The sequence below is a fragment of the Callithrix jacchus genome, chromosome 3, assembly GCF_049354715.1.
Source record: "Callithrix jacchus isolate 240 chromosome 3, calJac240_pri, whole genome shotgun sequence".
NCBI lineage: Eukaryota > Metazoa > Chordata > Mammalia > Primates > Cebidae > Callithrix > Callithrix jacchus.
The window spans coordinates 186,675,773-186,696,938 of NC_133504.1; the positions used below are offsets into that span (position 1 = coordinate 186,675,773).

The following is a 21,166-nucleotide window of genomic DNA, read 5'->3' on the forward strand; positions in this document are numbered from 1 at the left end:
CCTCACACCTGCGTACTACTTCCCTCAACAGGCGCCTTTTCTTCCAGAGAAGACACTGGCATTTGCAGAGCCAAGATAGAGTCCTCATTTCACAGCAGAGGAAACTGAGGCCCAGAGGGCCCTGCACCCTGCACCACCTCAGAAGGATACAGCAGCCCTAACCCTTAGGCTTTCAGCTGCTGTCCCAAATTATCACATGCTGTCCCCCTGTCCCTGTGTGGCCATGCCTATATTTGGAGTTTTGATGAGAGGGTCACCTGCCACGCTGGTGCTATCAACAAGGCATACATGGAGCTCACAGGGTGAGACCAGAGGACTTCCAGCCTACCCCAAGTGTTCCCAAGCCTGGAAGTAAAGTAGATGACTGAGTTCTTAGCCCAAAGGCCACAGGAATATGGGGACCAGCTCTGTCCCACAGAAAACCTCAGCTCTGTGATCTTCTGGAGGTACATTCACCGCTCTGGCCCAGCTCAACAAGTACAGGCCCCTCCTGGGAACACAGAGCCACACACACCCGTCCTGCAGGCTTGCCTGCTGCCCACAGTCTAGAAGGGCTGCCACCATGCCTGGCTCCAGCTCCACCTCCACATGGCCACACTGCAGGATGCCCCTGGTTGGTTAAAGGGCAAAGCTGATTGGGGTGGAGCAGAACGTCTTTCCCTGGGATGCTGAGAGCCAGGACAGATGTGTGTGGCTCCCTCCACCCACAGTCCCACTGACTGTCACAAAGATGCGCAGGTGTGGGGCCGTTCCCAAGCATCAGACACACCTAATGCCTCATCTCCATCCACCCTTGCAGGGACACCCCCCAGAGGATATTCTTGTCTCTGGCTTAGCGCCGGAGATACAGGGTTGATGGAGGGGCCACCTCAGGTCACATACACACCAACAGTGACACAGGATGGCTGGCCCCAGGGTGGCCAGAGTCCCTCTCCACCCTGAAGATGTAAAGGCAGCAGGGACAGAGTGTGGGAGATGGAACCTGAAAGAGGAAGGAGCGGCACCAGAAGCAGCATGAAGTGCCCATGGCATCCCCCAGCCCCAGCCACCCCAGCTCTGCCTCCTCAGCTGGCAGAGTCCTCCAGTAGGTCTAACCCATGAGCAAAGTCTAGAAACTGCCCACCCCACCCCACTCCACCCCAGGGCCAGACACACAGCGAGCTCTCACTGAACAGGAGGGCGGCTTCCTGCCATTCCTTCATATTCACCGAGAATGGTCCCCATCCCTAGTGCGGGCACGTGGTGTGTACCGGGTCTGGGCCCAGACCACCAGGCTGTAATGGTTTCCTATAAAACTGCTTCTGCAAGGCTGAACAAACAAGATGATGGGGAGGTCAGTGTGTCCTTCTTGGAGTCAAGCCACACCGAATTAGCCAAGCAGAAAACTCAGCCCAGCTCACCTGTTTCCGCTCGGCAGTCCTCCCTACCGCAGAGGCCCTGGCAAGAGGGCAAGCGCAGCCCCACCAAGGGCCACGTTGGCTGATGTGGGCACTGCAAGCCTCCTGTGACCCCGTACCAGAGCGGCAGTGGCAGGCTGCTAAGAATGCTGCTTCCCCACCCGGCCCTGATTGCAGGAATCATTTCCATCCGGTGCACACCCAGGGCCACAGGTCTGCCTCACAGCTAGTCTACCCCTAAAGAAATATGTTTAAATGAGCAAAAGTATGGGATGCTTTTGCTATTTTTGAACAGGGAAATGGCACAGAGACAGGGACCCGTGCTTCCTGTGACGTTCAGGAGGAAAAGAGCGTGTTGCTCAGGAGCGGGACAGCGGCTCCAAGGTCAGACAGATCCCAGTGGGGGTCTTGGCTCTGCCCAGGCCATTTGCGGTGCCCCGTGTTTCCCAGGGAGGGCCAGGGCACTGTCTCTTACCCTATCTGCTCTTCTACCATGTAACTGGCCCCACCTGCATGCAAAGGTTGAGTCCAGCTGCCTTTCAGCCTGGGCCAGCCTGTGACTCACTTGAACTAAATGAAGGTGACACAATCGATGCTGAGATATCTGAGGGGTCGGGTCAGGAAGGGCCAAGCAGCTTCCACCTGGTTACCTAAGGACACTTGATGCCAGAAAGCCAGCTGCCATCGAAGGAGTTCAGTGGCCCTGAGACTACATGCTGAAGAGGGGAGCCCCTCCTTCCAGCTCTCCCTACCCAGCAGGAAATGTGAGTGAGACGATCTCGGGTCCTCCAGCTCAGTACACACGCCAGCTTGGAAGACTCATGGGTGGCCATTAGAGCAGAAGAGACAGAATAAAATGGTTGTCATCACATCACTGAGCTGCAGAGTCATGTGTTAGGTAGCACTGGTACCTGTGGCACTCACTGTGTGGCCTTCTCCCTGGGACTCAACCTCTCTGAGGCACAGTGTCCTGATGTGCAATTGCGACGTCATTCCCACCACCTCCCGGAGGGGCGTCAAGCCCTAATGTGATCACCAACATGTCAGGACACAGAAGCCCTCAAGAAACGGGAGCCTCCCTCCTCATCACCAGCATCGCTATGACATTGCCGTGAAGACAAAATAGTCATGACTGCGGAGGTAGGTGGTGCGGCCCCCGGCTCCTCCCTGGCGCAGCCCACACCCCATCTCCTGTCAGACACCTATCAGGAGATAACGAACACGGCGCAAGTCACCATGTGCTGGAGCCGAAATTAATCCTTTTTTTTTTTGGAAGGAAGAGAGAGACCGATGGGCTTGCTACAATCTACAGATGACTCCAGAGCTGCATTGCATTCGTGGACTTCCTCTTCCGAAAATCACCCAAACAAAAATGTTTTGGCCGATTTGGTTTTTAGCCTGGTAGACAACATCATATTCAAGGCATTATGCAAGCCCTTACAAGCACTTCTAGCCTTACGTCATGAAATTGCATTCCTACTTGGCCAGATACAAGAATAATCTGGAATACAGGCCAATGGGCATTCATAAGAATGCTCAACTCATCTTAACCTAAACATCAAAAATTGGGGCAGTTGATGTCCAACAGTGGGGAGAGCTCTCTCCGTCCTCCACCTGCTGCCATCTGCACCCCCCGCCAGCCTTCTTGCCACACTCCTGTGCTCTTGCATTGACCAAACACCAGGCAAGGAGGCCCCGCCTTCCAGCACACCAGGCAGCTCCCAGCCTGCCGGGAAACCCTCTCTACCACACAACCTTCACCTCCACTCCCCTTCCACTGCCCGGTCTAGGGCTTTCTCACCTCTGTTGGAAGTGCTCACAACCCTTCTCTGAGCCCCCCACTCTCCTTTCCAAACTCACAGAGACTTTTGACAATCCTCAGCTCCCTCTCCCTCCCCTGCCTGGATGGATCGCCACCACACCTGCCAAGATCTGCAGCACTGCAAGTGAAAGCTCCAGCAGCCCTGAACACACCACACTGTTTCCCACTGCTGTACCATGTCCATAATGTCCCTCTTGCCATGGACGCCACCCCCTCCCCCCGCTGCCTACTGCTGTGGACCACCAACCGCTACTGCCCGCAGCCCTCACATCTCCGACCACCTGCTCCCAGGCTGCAATCAGGCCCACTGCATCCCTGCCCCTCACACCAAATCACAGCCATCTGTTATTCTCCCTGATTCCAGAAATCCTGGGTGGGGGGGATGCACCCTATTCTTTCTACCTGAATCCCCCAACCTCACCCACACATCTATTATAGGCAATCGACACTAATCAGATCAGTTAATCCACATGTAGTTATTGAATGAATAATTATACCTACACCATGAAATATTATGCAGCCAATAAAAACTGCTAACTCAGAGTGCATCATCATAGGGGAAAACGTTGGCAGTGTGTTTAATATGTTGAAAGACACGAAATGTATTGAGAGTACAATCTGCAAGGGGTAGTTAGAAGGAACCGCAACCAAATGCGAACGGTGTTTCCGGAGGAGTGAAATGAAGGATATTATCTTCCTCCTCTTTACTGTCTACATTTTCAAACGTTTCTGTAACAGATAAAATAGAGAAATAAAATTAAGATCTTCTCAAAAAGAGCACCTTAACATACGCGCAACTTAGCTCACAGAGTCTGACGGTACGGGACACATTATCAGGAGTTATATTTTCACTGCTTCAATAAAGAGCCTTACCTCTCCTTGGGGCTATAAAATATTCAGGGCTGTTTTTATCACCTTTCACATTGAAAGCTGGTATAGGAACCACATCATTCAGCCCCTGGCCCCTTCGGCCAGTTCATTCCATGATGAACTGCTCCCTAAGCAGACAGGCTGGCTGGAGGGCAGCACACTGAACGCAGTGAGGGGGAGTTCCAGGTGCCCCTCACCGTGAACCACGGGCTGCCTTCCCACTTCCAGGGTGAGGAATTCCCATGGTTTCATATTCTTGAGCTACCGCCTTTAATAAGGAATATATTGACTGCAATCCCCCAGTCTGGGTTTGAAACTTCACTATGGCCTGGCCACGTGGAAGGGGCCATGAGGTGTCCACTCTGGCCACTTGCAATGAGTGCAGGCGGTCCCTGCTGTACAGGTGGTGTGGATCCATAAAAATGAGCGTGAACCAGGCGTGGTGGCTCACACCTGTAATCCCAGCACTGTGGGAGGCTAAGGCAAGTGGATCACCTGAAGTCAGGAGTTCGAGACCAGCCTGGTCAACATGATGAGACCCCATCTCTACTAAAAATACAAAAATTAGCCAGGCGTGATGGCAGGCACCTGCAATCCTAGCTACTTGGGAGGCTAAGGCAGAAGAATTGCTTGAACCCAGGAGGCAGATGTTGCAGTGAGCTGAAATCATGCCACTGCACTCCAATTTGGGCAACAGAGCAAGACTCGATCTCAAAAAAAAAAAAAGAGCATGAAAGCTGAAACCATTTAAAGCCACCCTAATAATCAACGAGGAAATTACAATTGTTCTGTGGCCTTTAAAATTTTTCCTCAAGACATCAAAAACTCTTTTACAGACTTGTACAAATGTATTTTTACAGACAGTTACAAATGTATAGGGAATTTTTTTTTTTTGAGATAGGGTCTCACTCTGTCACCCAGGCTGGAGTGCAGTGGTGCAATCATAGCTCACTGCAGCCTCAACCTCCTGGGTTCAAGTGATCCTCCAGCCTCACCCTCCTGAGTAGCTGGGATTGCAGGTCCATGTCACCATCCTTGGCTAATTTTTTTAGTTTTTGAAGAGATAGGGTCTCACTGTATTGCCCAACTCCTGGGCTCAAGAGATCCTCCCACTTCAACCTCCCAAAGTGCTTGGATTACAGGTATGAGCCACAGCACCCAGCCAGGAAAGTTTTTTTCTAAATAGTACAACTAATATTTATTTAGTGCACTGTAATTTAAAGCATTAGAAACATTGAGATTTCCAGTGCCTTATTTCTTTGTAAAAGACATATTGACAGTAGTTTGCAAAGTGCTTGCTACTATTATCATAAACCTTACAATACCAAAAGAGCATACTGTCCGTGCTTTGGAGAATTGTCTTTCTCCAGATCAGCTTCTGAGATTTTATCCTTTGGGCTTTCAACACTGTAAAGTATCTTCAAGAGTTCCTTTAACATTTTCCCCAGCCTCATTCCCTCTGGGACATCTCTATCCTTTGGGGCCTAACCTCTTTCCTTGTTTATATCAGTGCATTCACCTTCACTCGGCTCCTCTGGCTGCATCTAATAGCTTCTCAAAGGCCAGCTTCAGCTTCCCAAGATCATGGATTTCTTCTATGACTCCATTTACCTCCAATTCAAATATCACTCCCAGCATTACCATTGTTCACGCCTTTGCTGAGCATTATCTTCGTTAGCCAATTCCTTCTTTCAGTGATCTGTGTAAAATGTCATGCGGGCTCATCACTGGGAGTGTCTTAGTCCATTCAGGCTGCTATAACAAAATACCATAGACTTGGCGGCTTATAAACAACAGGGATTTATTACTTTTTCACAGTCCTGAAGGCTGGAAGTCTAAGATCAAGGCACAGCAGATTTGGTGTCCGTTGAAGTTCCACTTCCTGATTCACAGACAGCCATCTTCCTGCTGTGTCCTCAAATGACAGATGGGCAAGGAAGCTCTCCGAGGTCTTTTATAAGGGCACTAATCCCATCCATGAGGGCTCTATCCTGAAAACCTCATCACCCCTAAAGGCCCTACCTTTAAATACCTTCACACTGGGGGCCTGGATTTCAACCTGTGAATTTGGAGGGGGAACTTAAACATTCAGATAACAGCAGGAAAGCAAGGAGGCAGCACAACTATGTGCTTTGCTGTCTGTGCATGAACTAACAGGTGTGTATAAACAATCAGCAATGGCCTTTGGAAGATAGCTCGTGCTGAGCGGGGTGCAGGGTACAGCGGAAGTAGGCATGTCCAAGCATGAATGGCATCTACTGACATGTTGTGGGGTGAAACCCTGGGCTATGTTTCAGAAAGGCCTGGGTTTCAGTCCTGCCTCCTGATCTGAGCTGGGTCACTTCTCATTGCTGGGGCTGGTTTTCCATGTCTGTCAGTTATAACAATAGAAATTGACCCAGGTTAACACAAGCAAAGAAGGACGTTACTGGAAGGCTCTGAGGAACCCACAGAATCAAGGAGAGAACAGAACATCTAGACAAGCACCCTGAGGAGGAGGAGGACCCAGAATTCAATGTCAGGAATCCATGACCCTTGCAGTTATCCATTGCTGTGTAACAAAGCACTTCAAAACTTAATGGCTTCAAACAAAAACCATTTATTTGGTTCATGAATCTGCAATTTGGGTAGGTCTTGGTGGGAATGGCTCATCTCTGTTCCATATGGATGTTTTGGCTGAGGGCTGGAGGCTCTACCTGTAAGATGGCTCACTCACCTGCTGGCAAGGCAGGCAGCTCAACCAGGGCCTTTGTCCAACTATGCATGTACTTCTCCACAAACTGCCTGGGCTTCCTCACAATATGGTGACTGGCTCTAAGGCAGAAGTACATGACCTATTTTTTACTTAGCCTCCAAAGCTACACAGTGTCACCTCCCCCATATTGTTGGTTCTTCTCATGATTGTGGAGTGGGAGATCCATGCTTAGCAAGACAAGAGTCATGACATCTGTCATGATATCTAACCACATAAAATCAATTCTACCAGAAACAGAAAGTGACATCTAACCACATAAAATCAATGCTAACAGAAACAGCAAACCAGGGGTCAGCATTTGCAACAGAGATGACAATGACAGCAGAGAAACAGGCAAAGAATGTGCACAAAAAAACTTACAATCGAATATATGCTATGGTCAATAAATACAAGAAAGGAAGCTCAGCCTCACTGAAAACTGCTTTAAAAGAACACAGACTATAATCCCAGCTTCTTGGGAGCTTGAGAGACAAGAATTGCTTGAGCCTGGGAGGCAGAGGTTGCAGTGAGCCAAAATTACAGCACTGCACTCCAGCCTGGGCAACAGAGGAAGATTCTGTCTCAAAAAAAAAAAAAAAAAGAACAGAGCAATTTTTACTATAATATTGGCAGATATTAAATATGTTGAATCTAGTCACCACTGGCAATGCTCTGGGGAGAGGGAGTTGCTAGTGCAAGGAAAAGTTGACATTAGACGAAGATACTTCAGAAAGACCAAACTCTCAGAAGCAGCCATTCCACACCCTAGGGAAATAACCAAATATGAATGCAAAAAGGTGCAAAGATGCCCTCAAAATGCTGCTCATGATCCTAAACCAATCATAACTTCTGATACTCACCAGAATGGAACTCATCAAAATACGTAGAAGCATGTGAATGATATTACCAATGATGATGGGTGCTATGATGATGGGTGCTATGGGCTGAAATGTACCCCCTCCCCAAAGTTCCTTTGTTAAAGTCCTAACCCCCAGAATGTCAAAATGTGACTGTTTTTGACAAAAAGGAACTTTAACAAGGTAAAATGCAGTCATGCGGATGGACCCTAACCCAATATGCCTGGTGTCCCTCTCAGGACATAGACACACAAAAGAGCATGTGAAGACACAGAAGGGAGACGTTCACCTACAGGCCAAGGAGAGAAGCCTCAGATGGAATCAGTCTTGCCAACAGTTTGATCTTGGACTCCAGGCTCCAGCACTGTGAGCCAGTAAGTTTCTGTTGTTTCGACCACCTGGTCTGTGGCACTTTGTTACAGAAGGCCCAGCAGGCTAAGACAATGAGCTGTGTATTTTCTTTTTTTTTTTTTTTTTTTTGAGACGGAGTTTCGCTCTTGTTACCCAGGCTGGAGGGCAATGGCGCGATCTTGGCTCACCGCAACCTCTGCCTCCTGGGTTCAGGCAATTCTCCAGCCTCAGCCTCCTGAGTTGCTGGGATTACAGGCACGTGCCACCATGCCCAGCTAATTTTTTGTATTTTTAGTAGAGACGGGGTTTCACCATGTTGACCAGGATGGTCTTGATCTGTTGACCTCTTGATCCACCCACCTCGGCCTCCCAAAGGAGCTGTGTATTTTCTAACCTAGAAAGCTCTCATATCATTAAGGGAAAATTTTAAAGATTATAAAACAGGATACGCACACAGTAGATGCTCAAAAAGCATTTTTCAGTGAATGAAAAAATGTTCCACAATGTCAGTAACATATAATCCAAACTCCTTATTTTGGCATTTGAAGCCTTTCACAAACAGACCTACCTCCTACTTCCCCTCCCCCTCCGGCTCCTCTCTCCATCCCGCCCACACACATCCTCTAAATCTCGCTGGCCCACAGACCCCTCTCTATACAGGATGCCCTCTCCCAAGATGCCAGCCTTTACCCCTGCTGCAGCCAAGGCCCAGAATCCTTCTACCTGATCCACCTGGGCACCACCTATTTGGCTTTGCAGATTCAGCTCAGACATCGCCTCTCCCAGGAAGGCATCCCTGACCTCCTAGCCACCACATGAGTCTGGACTCTGTGTCTCACAGCCCTGTGCACATCTGGACATTGAGGGAGGGAGAAGGGACGGTCAGGGGTTGAGTGAGGGTGTCTCTGGTGCAGGATTCTTAGTAGGGTTTTTTGGTCTGAGAAGGTAAAGGTTTGTTTTGTAGGGTCATGTGGCAAAAATGGCAAGTCATCCACCAAGATGCAGGTTCTTCCCACTGCAGAGTGGCCCCTGGGCTGCCCAGCCAGGGACTACATTTCCCAGCATCCCTTGCATAAGATGGGGCCACAAGACTAGCTCTGGCCAATGGAATGCAAGGGAAGTGACATGTGCCACTGATGGGCCAAAGTGTTTAAGGAGGGAGTACACCTTCTCTACACCCTCTTCCCCAGAGAATGGAGAGGATGCCTGAGCCAACAGATGAAAAGGGTCTGGAGCCCCTTACCACTCTGTGGAAGAGACCTGGCCAACTGGGATCATCCACAGTGAACTGTCACAAGGGGATAAACTTCTATGGTATCAAGCCCCTGGAATGTGGGGGTTTCTTTGTAACTGGTATTAATCAGAGTAACAAATTGTCCTCAGCATCCAGACTTCCCAAGAGAACGTCTCTCTTCCCTTAGAAAGTGCTGGCCCTGCTGTATGCAGTGACCAGCTGAGGGATGTCTCCCCTACAGAATGTAAGCACCCTGTGGGCAGGCAGGGGCTGCCCTGGTTCCTGCCACGTCCCCATCATGGGGGTAAGAAAGGGACTCGCAGGCACCAGGCCCATGGAGCACATGGCATGCACCATCTCATTCAACACCCACCACAGCCCGCAGAGGGTGGTGCAGCCGTGCTCACCCCAGCTCAGATGTAGTCACCTGGGTGCAGCCTGGCTCGACAGCTCACTGGAGATCATTCAGCCAGGGAGTGGCGAGGGCACCACTCTGCAGAGAGGGGTCCTGGAGGAGAGAGGGGCAGACCCAAGGCCAATGCCCAGGTCCAGACAATTGCTTCTCAGCCTTCCAGACCCATAGGGCAAATGGAATCCAGGCATAAATTAGGGACAGTGGGGGTGACACTGTAATCTCTAAAATAATAATGAAGGTGGATTACTTGAGGTCAGGAGTTCGAGACCAGTCTGGCCAACATGGTGACACCCCATCTCCAGTAAAAACACACAAATTAGCTGAGTATGGCAGCAGGCACCTGTAATCCCAGCTATTCAGGAGGCTGAGGCAGAAGAATCACTTAAACCGGAAGGCAGAACTTGCAGTGAGCCAAGATTGCACCATTGCACTCCAGCCTGGACGACAGAGCGAAACTACATCTCAAAAAAATACAATAAAATAATAACGAATGTCTTGAACAAGTTGGTGGCCTGAAAAGGGGATGGAGGCCAGGTGTAGATCAAAAAAGACTGGGGACACAACAGCCAAACACAGGTGCAGGACTTTGGATCCTGAGCCAAAGACTCAACCATAAGAGACAATTCTGAACAACTGGGGGCATTCATAAAACAGACCAGGATTTAGGTAACAAAGAATCAGGACATGTTTTGTGAAGTGGGATAACAGCACTGGGCCATAAGAAATGCCCTCAACACTCAGAGATGCCTGCAGATGGAATGGGGAAATGACAGGAGTCTTGGATTTGCCTAAAAATTCTTTAGCCAAAAGCAGGGGAGAGTAAATGAAGGAAGTACAGCAAGATCTTGATAGATTGGCAGCAGTTCAGTCGACTATTTCTCACAGATGCAAAGAAGTTTCTTCTCTTATAACAGTTGGCCAGCAGTCTCTTCCACAGAGTGATGAGGGGTTCCAGGGAGCAGCACCCTCTCCCTTCTCTGGGAAAGAGGGAGTGGGGAAGGTGCACTCTGGCCCAGAATGGCACAAATTTGAGAGTCTGCATCAAGACATTTTTGAAATTGTACAAACATTCAGAAGCTAGTCATGATCATGAAATCGCTCTCTTTTATTGAGATTAACGTACAGAGTGTGCGCTATTTCATTCAATTCTGCCTGAAAGCCTTGGTGGTTGGGAGCTCTCTCTGCTTCAGAGATGGGGAAGTTGCCCAGAGGCTGAAGAAGCTGCCAAGGGCACAGCAGCTGTGCCAGACCCAGAGCCCAGGCCCGAGAGCCCAAGCCCAGGTCCAGCCTCCAGTAGCAACAGTCCTGGTCCTGGGGAGCGGTGGGGGAGGCGCTGCAGGAGGCCAGGCTGGCCCAGAGGAGGGCCTTGGTCTCCAGTTGGAGATCCCATCCCTGCTTGTGGCAGCCCACACCCCAGCTGGGAACCTCTGAGCAGCCTTTGTTCTGCCTCAATGAGACATTCAGCCCGGGTTCTGGTGGACAATGGCCCCCACTGTGCAAAAAGGCCAGTGCCTGTCCTGGGCAGCACAGGAGCCCCCAGGTGTGTCCTGCTGCGGGCCAGCTGGCAACTAACAAACTGCCTCCTGGTCTCAAGCAGAGGAGCTGGACACTGTCAGGGGACAAGCGTTATGCCACGTTGCACACACTGTCCCTCCTGCTGGGAATGTGCTAGAATGCCATGTCCCAGCACATCATCACCTCCCTACCTAGAAACACCACCTAACCTTCAGTGCCTGGACCACCTGTCCACCTGTGGCCTCTGCCAATGCCATCCACCTGCGCGGCAGAGGGGGGTCTCTCCTCATGCTGACCCTTCTCAGTTGCCTTTCGTCACAACACAGACAGCAAGAGCACCAAGCCAGGCAGTCTAGGTTCAAATCCCAAAACCTCCCAAGGGTGGTGCATAATCAGAATGAAACGATCCACCTGTCCCTGCCCTGTGGGTCCCAGCCAATCAATGTAGCAATCCAGAGTGTGGGTTTGGCAGGCTGCATTCAAAACCCAGCTCTGTCCCTTACAAACTATGGACATTGAGCAACTCCTCAGCCTCAGTTTTCTCCTCTGTAAAATGGGGAAATATTACACACATCAGGTTTGGGGCATCTCCAGTAAGATGCACATAGCCTCATGTCCGGCATATAGTATTACAGTATGTAGCCAATAAATGGTGAGTCATAATAATGGCCATTGTGTTTGTTTTGTAATTATTTCATCCTGAAGTCCACGTGGGTCATTCTGCCCACAGGCTGACTGGAGAGGTGTCTGTCTTTGCAGGGCTCAGTGTAACTAACAGGACTCTCCAGGGTACTGAGGGATGTGCCCACTTCTCCAGCAGCTCCAGACTCTCTCCTGAGAAGCAGCTCGGTCCCTCAGTGGCACCCAAGATGTTGGGAGAGGGAGTCCACATTTCAAGGAGGACACAACCCTGGTCTTCAACTTTGTATGTCTAGCACCTAATGTTGCCCTGGCACATAATGGGGATCAGTCAATACCTGCTGAACAAAAGGAAAAAATGTTCAACTTCATTGGTATGCAGATGTGAATTTCAACAAATATTTTTCATCTTTGATATTTGCAAAGGTCAAACAAATTAGACGACCTAATGTTGATCAGCATGTGGTAAAAGAGAAAAACTTTCTGGAGAATCATTTGGCAATGTATGTCAACAACATTAAAAATGCTCGTGATCTTTATATGAAATAGCACGTATGGAATTCCCTCTGAAGAACCTCATTCCAGGGTTAAGGGGAACAATGAGAGTAGGGGGTTTTCCCACACACAAATGGTGTTCATTCCTGCAGTGTTAGTTATGAAAATAAGAAAGGAAGGGAGCGAGGAAGAGAGAAAGAGAGGAAGAGAGAGAATGGGAGAAAGAGAGAGGGAGGGAAGGGAGAGAGGGAGGGAAGGGAGGCAGGGAGGGAGAGAGGGAAGGGAGGCAGGGAGGGAGAGAGGGAAGGGAGGCAGGGAGGGAGAGAGGGAAGGGAGGCAGGGAGGGAAGGGAGAGAGGGAGGGAAGGGAGGCAGGGAGGGAGAGAGGGAAGGGAGGCAGGAAGGGAGGGAGAGAGGGAAGAGAGGCAGGGAGGGAGAGAGGGAAGGGAGGCAGGGAGGGAGGGAGAGCCAAGCTAAATATCTAGCCATAAGGAGATGATTAATTGAGCTACTGAACTATGACATATCTATCACAGGAATAGTACGCAGCCAATAAAATGATGGTTGTAAATATGTGTACTGTGTGACTTGGGGGTGGGGCCAAGGTAACCAGTCACCTCTCTTCCTTGCTGGGACTTGAGACTACACAGAGACCCGCCCCAAGACAGAAATCCAAAAATCTGCTTTATTAATGATAAACCAGAGGGGAAAAAAATGAGCTACAGCCATTACTCCACCTCCCCACCCCTTGGTCCTGTGGGGAGGGCCAGGTCTAACATCTAGCCTGTAAAGTAAGAGAACTATTGGCCTCTCCCCTATAGAGTGACCCGGAAGTTAGAGGCCTATGGACCCAATGAATGAGAGAGGAGCAGGGACCTTTAATATTGTAACCCCTCCCTATAGGGAAGAGCTGCCCAATGGATGGCAGGTTCTCACCATTTCCACCAATCACAAAAGCCAAGGGGTTAGGAGGCGGGGCCAAGGAATTCATCCTACCCAGAGTTCCAGCAGAGCAGGACCAACCCTATAATTTGTAGGAGCAGGGAAAAATTAAAATGCAAAGCCTCTTCTTCAAAAAGCAAAGGAAAACCTTCGATAAAGGTACTAAGATACACAGCTTTTTCATGTCTTCCATATGTTGTCATGGTGTTTTTTGCTATTTATGTCAATTGAAACTTTAAAAAAAAAAAAAAGCTTAAACTCTTAGCATGTGTTTTATCACTCACCATTCTACTCTGCACTTCCAACTTTAAATGCAAACATAAGAGCATGTAACCGGCATACAGACTCACCAAAATGCACGTTACATTTTGCATCTGGATTTTGTTCTAACCAGAGCAGCGGAAACTTTAGGAAACTATGTCAACTGTTTTTGTTTGTTTGTTTGTTTGTTGTTTTGAGGATGGAGTCTTGCTCTGTCGCCCAGGCTGGAGTGCAATGGCACAATCTTGGCTCACTGCATCCTCTGTCTCCCAGGTTCAAGCCATTCTCCTGCCTCAGCCTCCCAGGTAGCTGCGACTACACGCATGCACCACCATACCCGGCTAATTTTTTTTGTATTTTTAGTAGAGGTGGGGTTTCACCATGCTGGCCAGGCTGGTCTCGAACTCCTGACCTCAAGTGATCTGCCACCTTGGCCTCCCAAAGTTCTGGGATTGTAGACATGAGCCACTGCACCCAGCCTCAACTGTTCCTACTTCACTTCCGGATACATGTACATTCTACTGACACCCTCTACCCCTGGTTCAGTGATAAACAAGGCAGGACTAGGAGGAAAAGGAACTGGGGTGCCCTATTTCTCCCTTCCCTTCTCTGTCACCATTTTCAGCATCAGTGTACGGGCATGTAACACGTGTTGGGCTCAGCTGCTCAAGTGAACACAGGTAGGAGTGCTGTGGGAGGCACCACGCCGATCCCTGGACTCGTCTCTTGCACATGCCCCTCTGCTCATTCCCAGGCTCCCCGGACCCAACAGACTTCACTTACAAAACACAGGAGCCAAAGTGAAATTCTTAAAACTGTCAAGATAGCAACAGCAGAGTATGAACCCAAGCACAGGTCCTTCTGAGGGTGGGTCCTAGATGACCACATGGGTTGCACACCCATGAAGCCGGCCCTGGAGCAAAGCCCTGGGAAATTCTTCTCATCATGCAAAGCTAGAAAAGTAGTCTTCAAAATTGCTGATACAGAGAGATTACAGCTTTCATTAAAAACAGACACAGGGATTTAAAAAAGACTGGAAGGAAATACCCCAGCTGCTGAGTGTGTGGCCCTCTGCTCGGTGGACTCTCAGGGGCTCACTGTCCTGCTGTTACTCCCCACCATGCTCTCCATGGAGCCTAGTACTTCATACAGTGACTCTTCCAGTCTCAAGGCCTAAACACTTCTTACCAAAATACCCCTTAGCTCTGCAAGCTTTAAGGAGAAACACTAAAAACTGTAGCAAATAACAACAGCCAGGAGATGGAGTGGAAAAATTTTATTAGAATTTGATTTCCATCCTCCAGAAAGAAAATGAGAAAAACCCTGCTCTGTGAATGCGTCAAGCTGTAAGCTAGGGTTGATTAAAAAGAAACGAGCACATTGCTTACAGCAGGGGCGTAGGAGCTGGCCTACACTATGGTTTGGGGAAATTGACAGCAATTGCCTTTTACACGTGTAGAACTTCCGAGTCCACATGGCCTTGGCTCCTTAGAGCCTCACGACATAAACCCAGGGCACCCAGCGGTGCAGGGAAATTGATGCGATTTGATGGAGGACACCCCACCACTGAAATGGAGCCCACACCCACTGTGAAGCCCAAGCGAAGCTTATGTAAGTGGCATTTCCAAATGGAAGCAAAAGGAACACAGAATCTGAACAGTCGACATGTTGATTTTCACAAGTCAAAGGCTGACTCTCCCTAATCTCCCTCTGTGCCGCCACTAATGTCTGCCCACTTAGGCTCAGTTTCCCCATAGGTTGAGGGTGGGAGTTGGGCTAGCCAGTTGGATGAGAGTCCTAAGGGCTAGTCTAACTCTGGCCCCTCAAGAATAGACATCATCACTTACCGATTATATTTATTACGAATAAACTGAGTCTCAGAGAGACCGTGTGACCTGCCCACTATTACAGACCCAGGGTCAGACCCCACCAGGAGCTCACGACACCCAACACCAGATTTCAGACTCTCTTATCTGGCCAAAAATACCTCCTCAATAGGACTGAGGATGGAAAACCAGAAATTGGCAACCCTGACTTGAGTGAAATGAAAGCAGATTCTTAAAACAGAAAGCAGGCTGGGTGCGGTGGCTGACGCCTGTAACCAAAGCACTTTGGGAGGCTGAGGCGGGCAGATCACAAGGTCAAGAGATGGAGACCATTCTGGCCAACATGGTGAAACCCATCTCTACTAAAAATATAAAAATTAGCTGGGCATGGTGGTGTGTGCTGTAGTCCCAGCTACTCAGGAGGCTGAAGCAGGAGAATCACTTGAACTCACTGAGTCTGTGGCACAGCACTCCAGCCTGGTGACAGAGTGAGACTCTCTCTAAAACAAACAAAAAAAAAAAGCAAGCAAAAATTCCTCTGGGCTTTATGTACGTCAGGTCTTAGCTGTGGGTTACAGATCCACCTCCTGGTTTTCTTGATAAGCACTCAAGACTATGTGAGTTGGGGTGCTATTGGCTGCAAGTAACAGAGACTTGACTTCCATGTAACTGGCAGTTCAGAGGTGGGCTGGACATCAGGCGTGGATTTCCTGGATCTCACTCACTCTCTGCCCTGCCATCAACAGTGTTGGTCTAAGACTTGCTCCACTCATGGTGTCAAGATGGCTGCCAGCCACCACAGGGTTTCCCTGTTCCCATGACAAGAGAGGGACCAACTTAACTGCGGTTCTCCCTACTTTCCACTCAACCTCCAGAACTGACTCCCACACCCATTCTGGAACCAGGTACTGCAAGGGGAATGAGATCACCCTTGCACGAATCAGATCTAGCTATAGCCCAAGATCTCTTGCTAGGAACCATATGTGTTCTCCCTGGGAGAAGAGAGACTAGCTGTTGGGGAGATCAGTTGCAATGTCCACCATAAGGGTGTAAATTTCACTGAATGTTGAGTCTCATACCAGCAGCACCGCCTCTTCAGTGTGCTTTCCTGGTCAGAAAATTGATGGTGTCCAGGGCACAACCAGTTCAAAACCTTAAGACAATTCCATGCAGGAAAGCCTGCTGCATTCAGACAGGCCCAGGACCCCATGCTGACTTATCAATTCCCAAGCACCCTTTGCTTTCCCAACTGTAAAATCAGGGTAACTCTGTGGGAATAAACAGACTGCTCTGAAATCACGCACAACATCTAGGGATGGGAGTTAGGAAGACAGGGGTGCCTCCATTATGCGGACACAGAAAGCACGAGTGTCCAACAATGTGTGATGAGATGCTCAAAGGAGAGGAAGTTGTGCCTCTGGCCTCAGCTGAAAAGCAAGCTCCAGAAGTGCCTTACGTGTCAGGCACGTGAGAGTGACTGCTGCTCCCCAGAGAGAAGATCTACCTGGCTGGCCTCAAGCACCTCCCCTTGGCTGAGCTCCTGAGTCTTGGTCATCACTGCCCGCCCAGAGGAGGATGCTTAGCAAATGGTGCAAAGCGAAGGAAGGATGGATGGGTTTTGTAAGTTCAGTCTAGTCTGGAAACGCTTATTCCACTCACCCGAAAGCTAAGTCCTGGGCCTTCTGCAAAAAAAAAAAGAACAGAGCCAGGAAGAGTCCTTCCTGGAACTGCATCCAGCTCTTGAGAAATGTCTAACCAGATGGAGACTTCCCAGCACCCTCCAGGGTCCAGGGCCCTATCAGCTGCACTGCTCTCCCCACAGCCTGACCCAGTTCATGCAAAGTTCTCTGTGCCCCCAGGTGGCCTGCAGGCACACCTAATGATCACCATAACCCTCAGCGCGGTTGAGCGCAGCCAAGAGTAAGCCCCCTCAACTCTGCCACCAAAATTAAAAAAAAAAAAAAATCCAACCTGCTCTAACTAATTCACACCAAGATGTAAATGACTAACAAAATCTAAACTTTTCCCAAAATGTTTGAGATTTTACAAGAGACTCAGGAACTCAAGCAGTGCTCCCACTGGCAAAGATGACATTTGACATGGGTCCCAAAGGATGAGAAGGAGTCAGTGGTGAGAATGGCAGGAGGTGGGTATTCCAGGGAGAGGAACAGCCAGTGCAAATGCCCTGAGGCAAGAAAGAAAATGGCCTGCTCAAGGAACAGGAGGTAGAGCAGAGTAGCTGGGGTGCAGAGGGGGAGTGTAGACTCAACCACCAGGTAGAACAGGAATTTATACACCTGGTTCTTTTGCAAACTGAGTTTTAGCATGCACTATTTGCCCACAGGCTCTTCCAGTTGCAAGGCATATAAATAATAACAATGCTATTTATTAAATGCCCCCAACGAGCCCAGCACTGTGCTAGGGACTTTCTATATTAGCAAAATCACTGATCATCCCAGCAACGCTGTATGAAAGGTCACTATTATTTCCCCCTTTACGAAGGGAAAGTGAAGCTCGGGAAGGCATAGTAATGTGGCCAAGGCTGCACAGCAAGTCGGGAGTCAGAAGCAGGATTTTAACAAGACTCCCATCTGGCATTCTGACATTCAAATCTGGGACCTACCCTGTGCTCTGAGCATGAAATATAGTCAGGATGCAACAGTGTGAAAGTGTGTTTTTAATTAGAGGGGCCAGAATTCTCCTATCATTCTACCTGTAATAATGACTATTACTGTTTCTTGTTCCGGTCCTGCTCTCTCTGCATCCCCAGCACCTAAGCCCTATGCCCTGCACACACTGGCACTCAGTCTGGACCAGGGACAAAGCCAGGCCTCGGTTTGTTCATCTGAAGGTGGGGATAAGGCACAGGTGAACCCCGTGTGAGGTCCCAGCACACAGCAGGTGCTCGGCATCCTTCGGCTGCACGTTAGCAATGCACAGGGCTCCTTCATCACCACTGCACCTGCTCCTCACAGAAACCCCCAGACCCTGCAGGAAGGATTCACTCCCATTTTACAGATGGGGAGACAGTCCTGGTGAGAAGACAGACCTCAAGGTCCCACAGCTCCCTGATAGAATACAGGCCGCACAAGGGCAGGGAGTCTTTGCCCAGTCCCCAGGGATAAAACAGTGCCTGGTGTCTGGAGGAAGGATAGAACAGCACTGCTCTGACTCCCGGAACTGTGCCGTCCTGGTTGCTGTCCCCTGCTGAGAGCTGGTGAATTTGTGAAAGAGAGGAGCACAGGCAGGGTGCAGAGGAAATTCGTGTTTGAAAATGTCCACCATGGCCCTTTTTACGCCTAGTCCCACAATGAGCCCTGGGCCCCATCCCATCATCATCCCCAACGTAGAGATTGGCAAACAGAGGCTGGCTATAGGAAGCCAGACCACAGCGTACCCGGGAGCAGCGGGGCAACCCGCCAAGATCCGCTCTCGGCCCGAGCCAGGCCACCGGGGCACCGGCCAGCAACCCGGCGGCTTCCTCCAGCCCTCTGCCGCTGCAAGCTGCGAGCAGAAAGCACATCCCCGACCCACGCTGATCCCGACTCAGCCTGGCCAAGGCAGGCGACAAAGGGCCGCTCTCAGCTCCCCGGGCCTCCCAAAGCCGCGGCCGGGTCAGAGCCTCACCGGGCCGGAGGCGCGGGCAGCCCTGCCCCTCTCCCGCACACCCCCGGCGGCGAAGCGTGACTCAGCGGTTCTCCAGCCAGGAGCGGGCGCGGCCCCCGCAGCCACCCTCCGCCCAGGTCCCACGCCCAGCCTCTGCTTCCCGGGCCTGGGCGCCCGGAGCCCGCCCGCGCCCGCGCTGCGCTCCCCCGGCCTCCGCTGGGCTCCGGCTCGGCCTCATTTCCGGCAGAGCCAGGCTTCGAGGAGGCAGACCCTGCTGCGGAAGCCCGGTCCCCGCCGCCCGGCCCACTCGGTCTCCCTGACACCGGCACCCACGCGCACCTGCCCCGCGGGACCGGTGCCCGGGGCCCCTCCCACTGGGGCACCCACCCGGGAACCTGCTCACACTTCTGCGGCCCGACTGACAGCCCCCGGGTTAGCGACTGAGGGTCCCTGCACCCGGGCAGGGCTCCAGCACAGGCGGCCCCGCGACCTCCCGGTCCCCAACCTCCATCGGGGTCACTCCGCGGGCCCTGTCTGCGCAGGGAAGCTGTCCCCACTGTTCCCCCAGCAAGGCAGAGCAGAGAGCCCCTGAAGTTCCAGGCCTCTAAGAAAGGGGCGCTGACCCACCAGCCTCGGGGTAGGATGGGGGTGGGGGTTGGGCTTGTAGGGCCAACTTAGGGGGTTTTAAACAGGGCCTGTTTGGGATGGCATGTCCCACTTTTTTGGAAAATCCCGACAGTTGGCCCAGCTGCTTCTGTCTCAATATAACTCACCAGGAATAAAAAGGCCAGCCCCAAACCAGTCGCCTTCCCCCTCCCGCTCAGGGACCCTGCCTCCGGAGGACAGGGAGGGGCCCAGGCAGGCGGGCCTCCCGGGAGGACCTGGCAATGTATTATTTTTTTCCCCCGAGTCCCTCTTCTTCACCAGGGACAGGGCAGCCTAGAAAATTCTGTGGGCTTTGGGCAGGGCTGAAATGGCAAATCTACGATTTTAACCCATTAGATTTCCCCGGGATTTCTTCACCAGATTAGCCACAGGCATGGCCTTTTAAAAAATGATGGTCAGGGCCGAATCAGGATGCCACTTGGCCTGGGAGAAGAAAGCTGCCTCCCGGAGGGCGTCGCGGAGGAGGGCGCTGCCCTGTCCGGGCGCTGGGCAGCGGAGGCCGGTTCCCTCGGACTCCCTCCCTCCTGGGCCCCGGGCAGGGTGGGATGGGGTGGGGTGGGGTGGGGCGGGGGGACACGACACACATCGCGCGGTCCAAACCTTCGGAGGGCATTCGGTGCGACGGCATCCCCACGCCGCGGCCGGCCGGAGGGGTCTCAGACAACACGTACGTTACCTTCAGTCACATAGCTGTGGTCCCGCAGGAAGCTGTGGTTAATTTTCCGCGTATCCGTGTCCTCGCCCATTGAAGGCCGTGCCCGGTGCCCTGGGCATGCCCCGCCGCCACACACCGATGCAATCCGCAGAGGTCGCGCCGGGCGCGCGGGCCATGCCGCCGCAGCCTAGCAGGGGCGCGGGCCGCCGGGGCCCCGGAGGGAGGGCATCGCGGCCGGGAGACGGGCGGGGGCGGCCGGGGGCGGGCGCCGCGGTCAGGCGAGCGCGCGGCGGGCGGGCGGCGGCCGCGGGTTCGGGCGGGCCGGGGCCCAGGCGCGCATCCCGGCCGGCCCGTGCGCTCTGCGTCCGTGCGCCCGGCGGCGGGGCCTGGTGCCGGTGCGCCTGGCTGCGGCGGCGGCGGCGGCGGCGGCAGCGGCGAGGGGACGCGCGCGGCGCTGCGCTGCGCCGACCGAGCGGGGGCCGAGCCGGGCTGCGCGGGCTGGGGCCGCCGCCGCCGCTGTCGCAGGCCCCTCCCTCGCGCCGCCCGCTCTCCGCCCCCGCGGCCCTGCAGGTGGAGCCGGCGCCCCAGCCGAGGCGGCACCGCGGTGCTTGGGCCCTCTTGGTGTGCACCTTGGTATTGGGTACGCCACCGGGGAGGGAGGAAGGAAGGAGACAGGCGGCTTGCGGGGAGAGGGTGATCAGCTGAGCTTGGGGGAGGGTACCTTGGGTCCCAAGGTGACCAGTTATGGGAGACACGGCCAAGGGCGAGAGGACTGGGAAGGGGGCAGGAGGAAGGCAGTCTCGCAGGGCAGAGGCAGAAAGGACTGGGAAGGAAGGAGCAGGGGCGCAGCTGAAGAGGGCGCACCTGGAGAATGGGGACTCG

The 21,166-nt window shown here is 52.0% G+C and overlaps 1 protein-coding gene across 17 annotated transcripts in view; it reads right to left on the reverse strand.

Annotated features, from left to right (window-relative positions):
- PPP2R2C (protein phosphatase 2 regulatory subunit Bgamma) overlaps window positions 1-21,166 on the reverse strand; it is a 249,909-nt gene that overhangs the window by 131,516 nt on the left and 97,227 nt on the right. The window contains exon 1 of one of the 17 annotated variants that reach the window (XM_035294120.3): window positions 20,306-20,758. The exons of 12 other annotated variants lie outside the window; for them this stretch is intronic. In XM_035294120.3, coding sequence (XP_035150011.1) covers window positions 20,306-20,375 — 70 coding nt within the window. In that variant the 5' untranslated portion in view covers window positions 20,376-20,758. Of the gene's footprint in view, window positions 1-19,350; window positions 19,570-20,229; window positions 20,759-21,166 lie in introns of those variants that run through there. 4 more of the 17 variants (XM_003732533.5, XM_078367552.1, XM_078367559.1 and 1 more) reach the window with 4 other exon arrangements.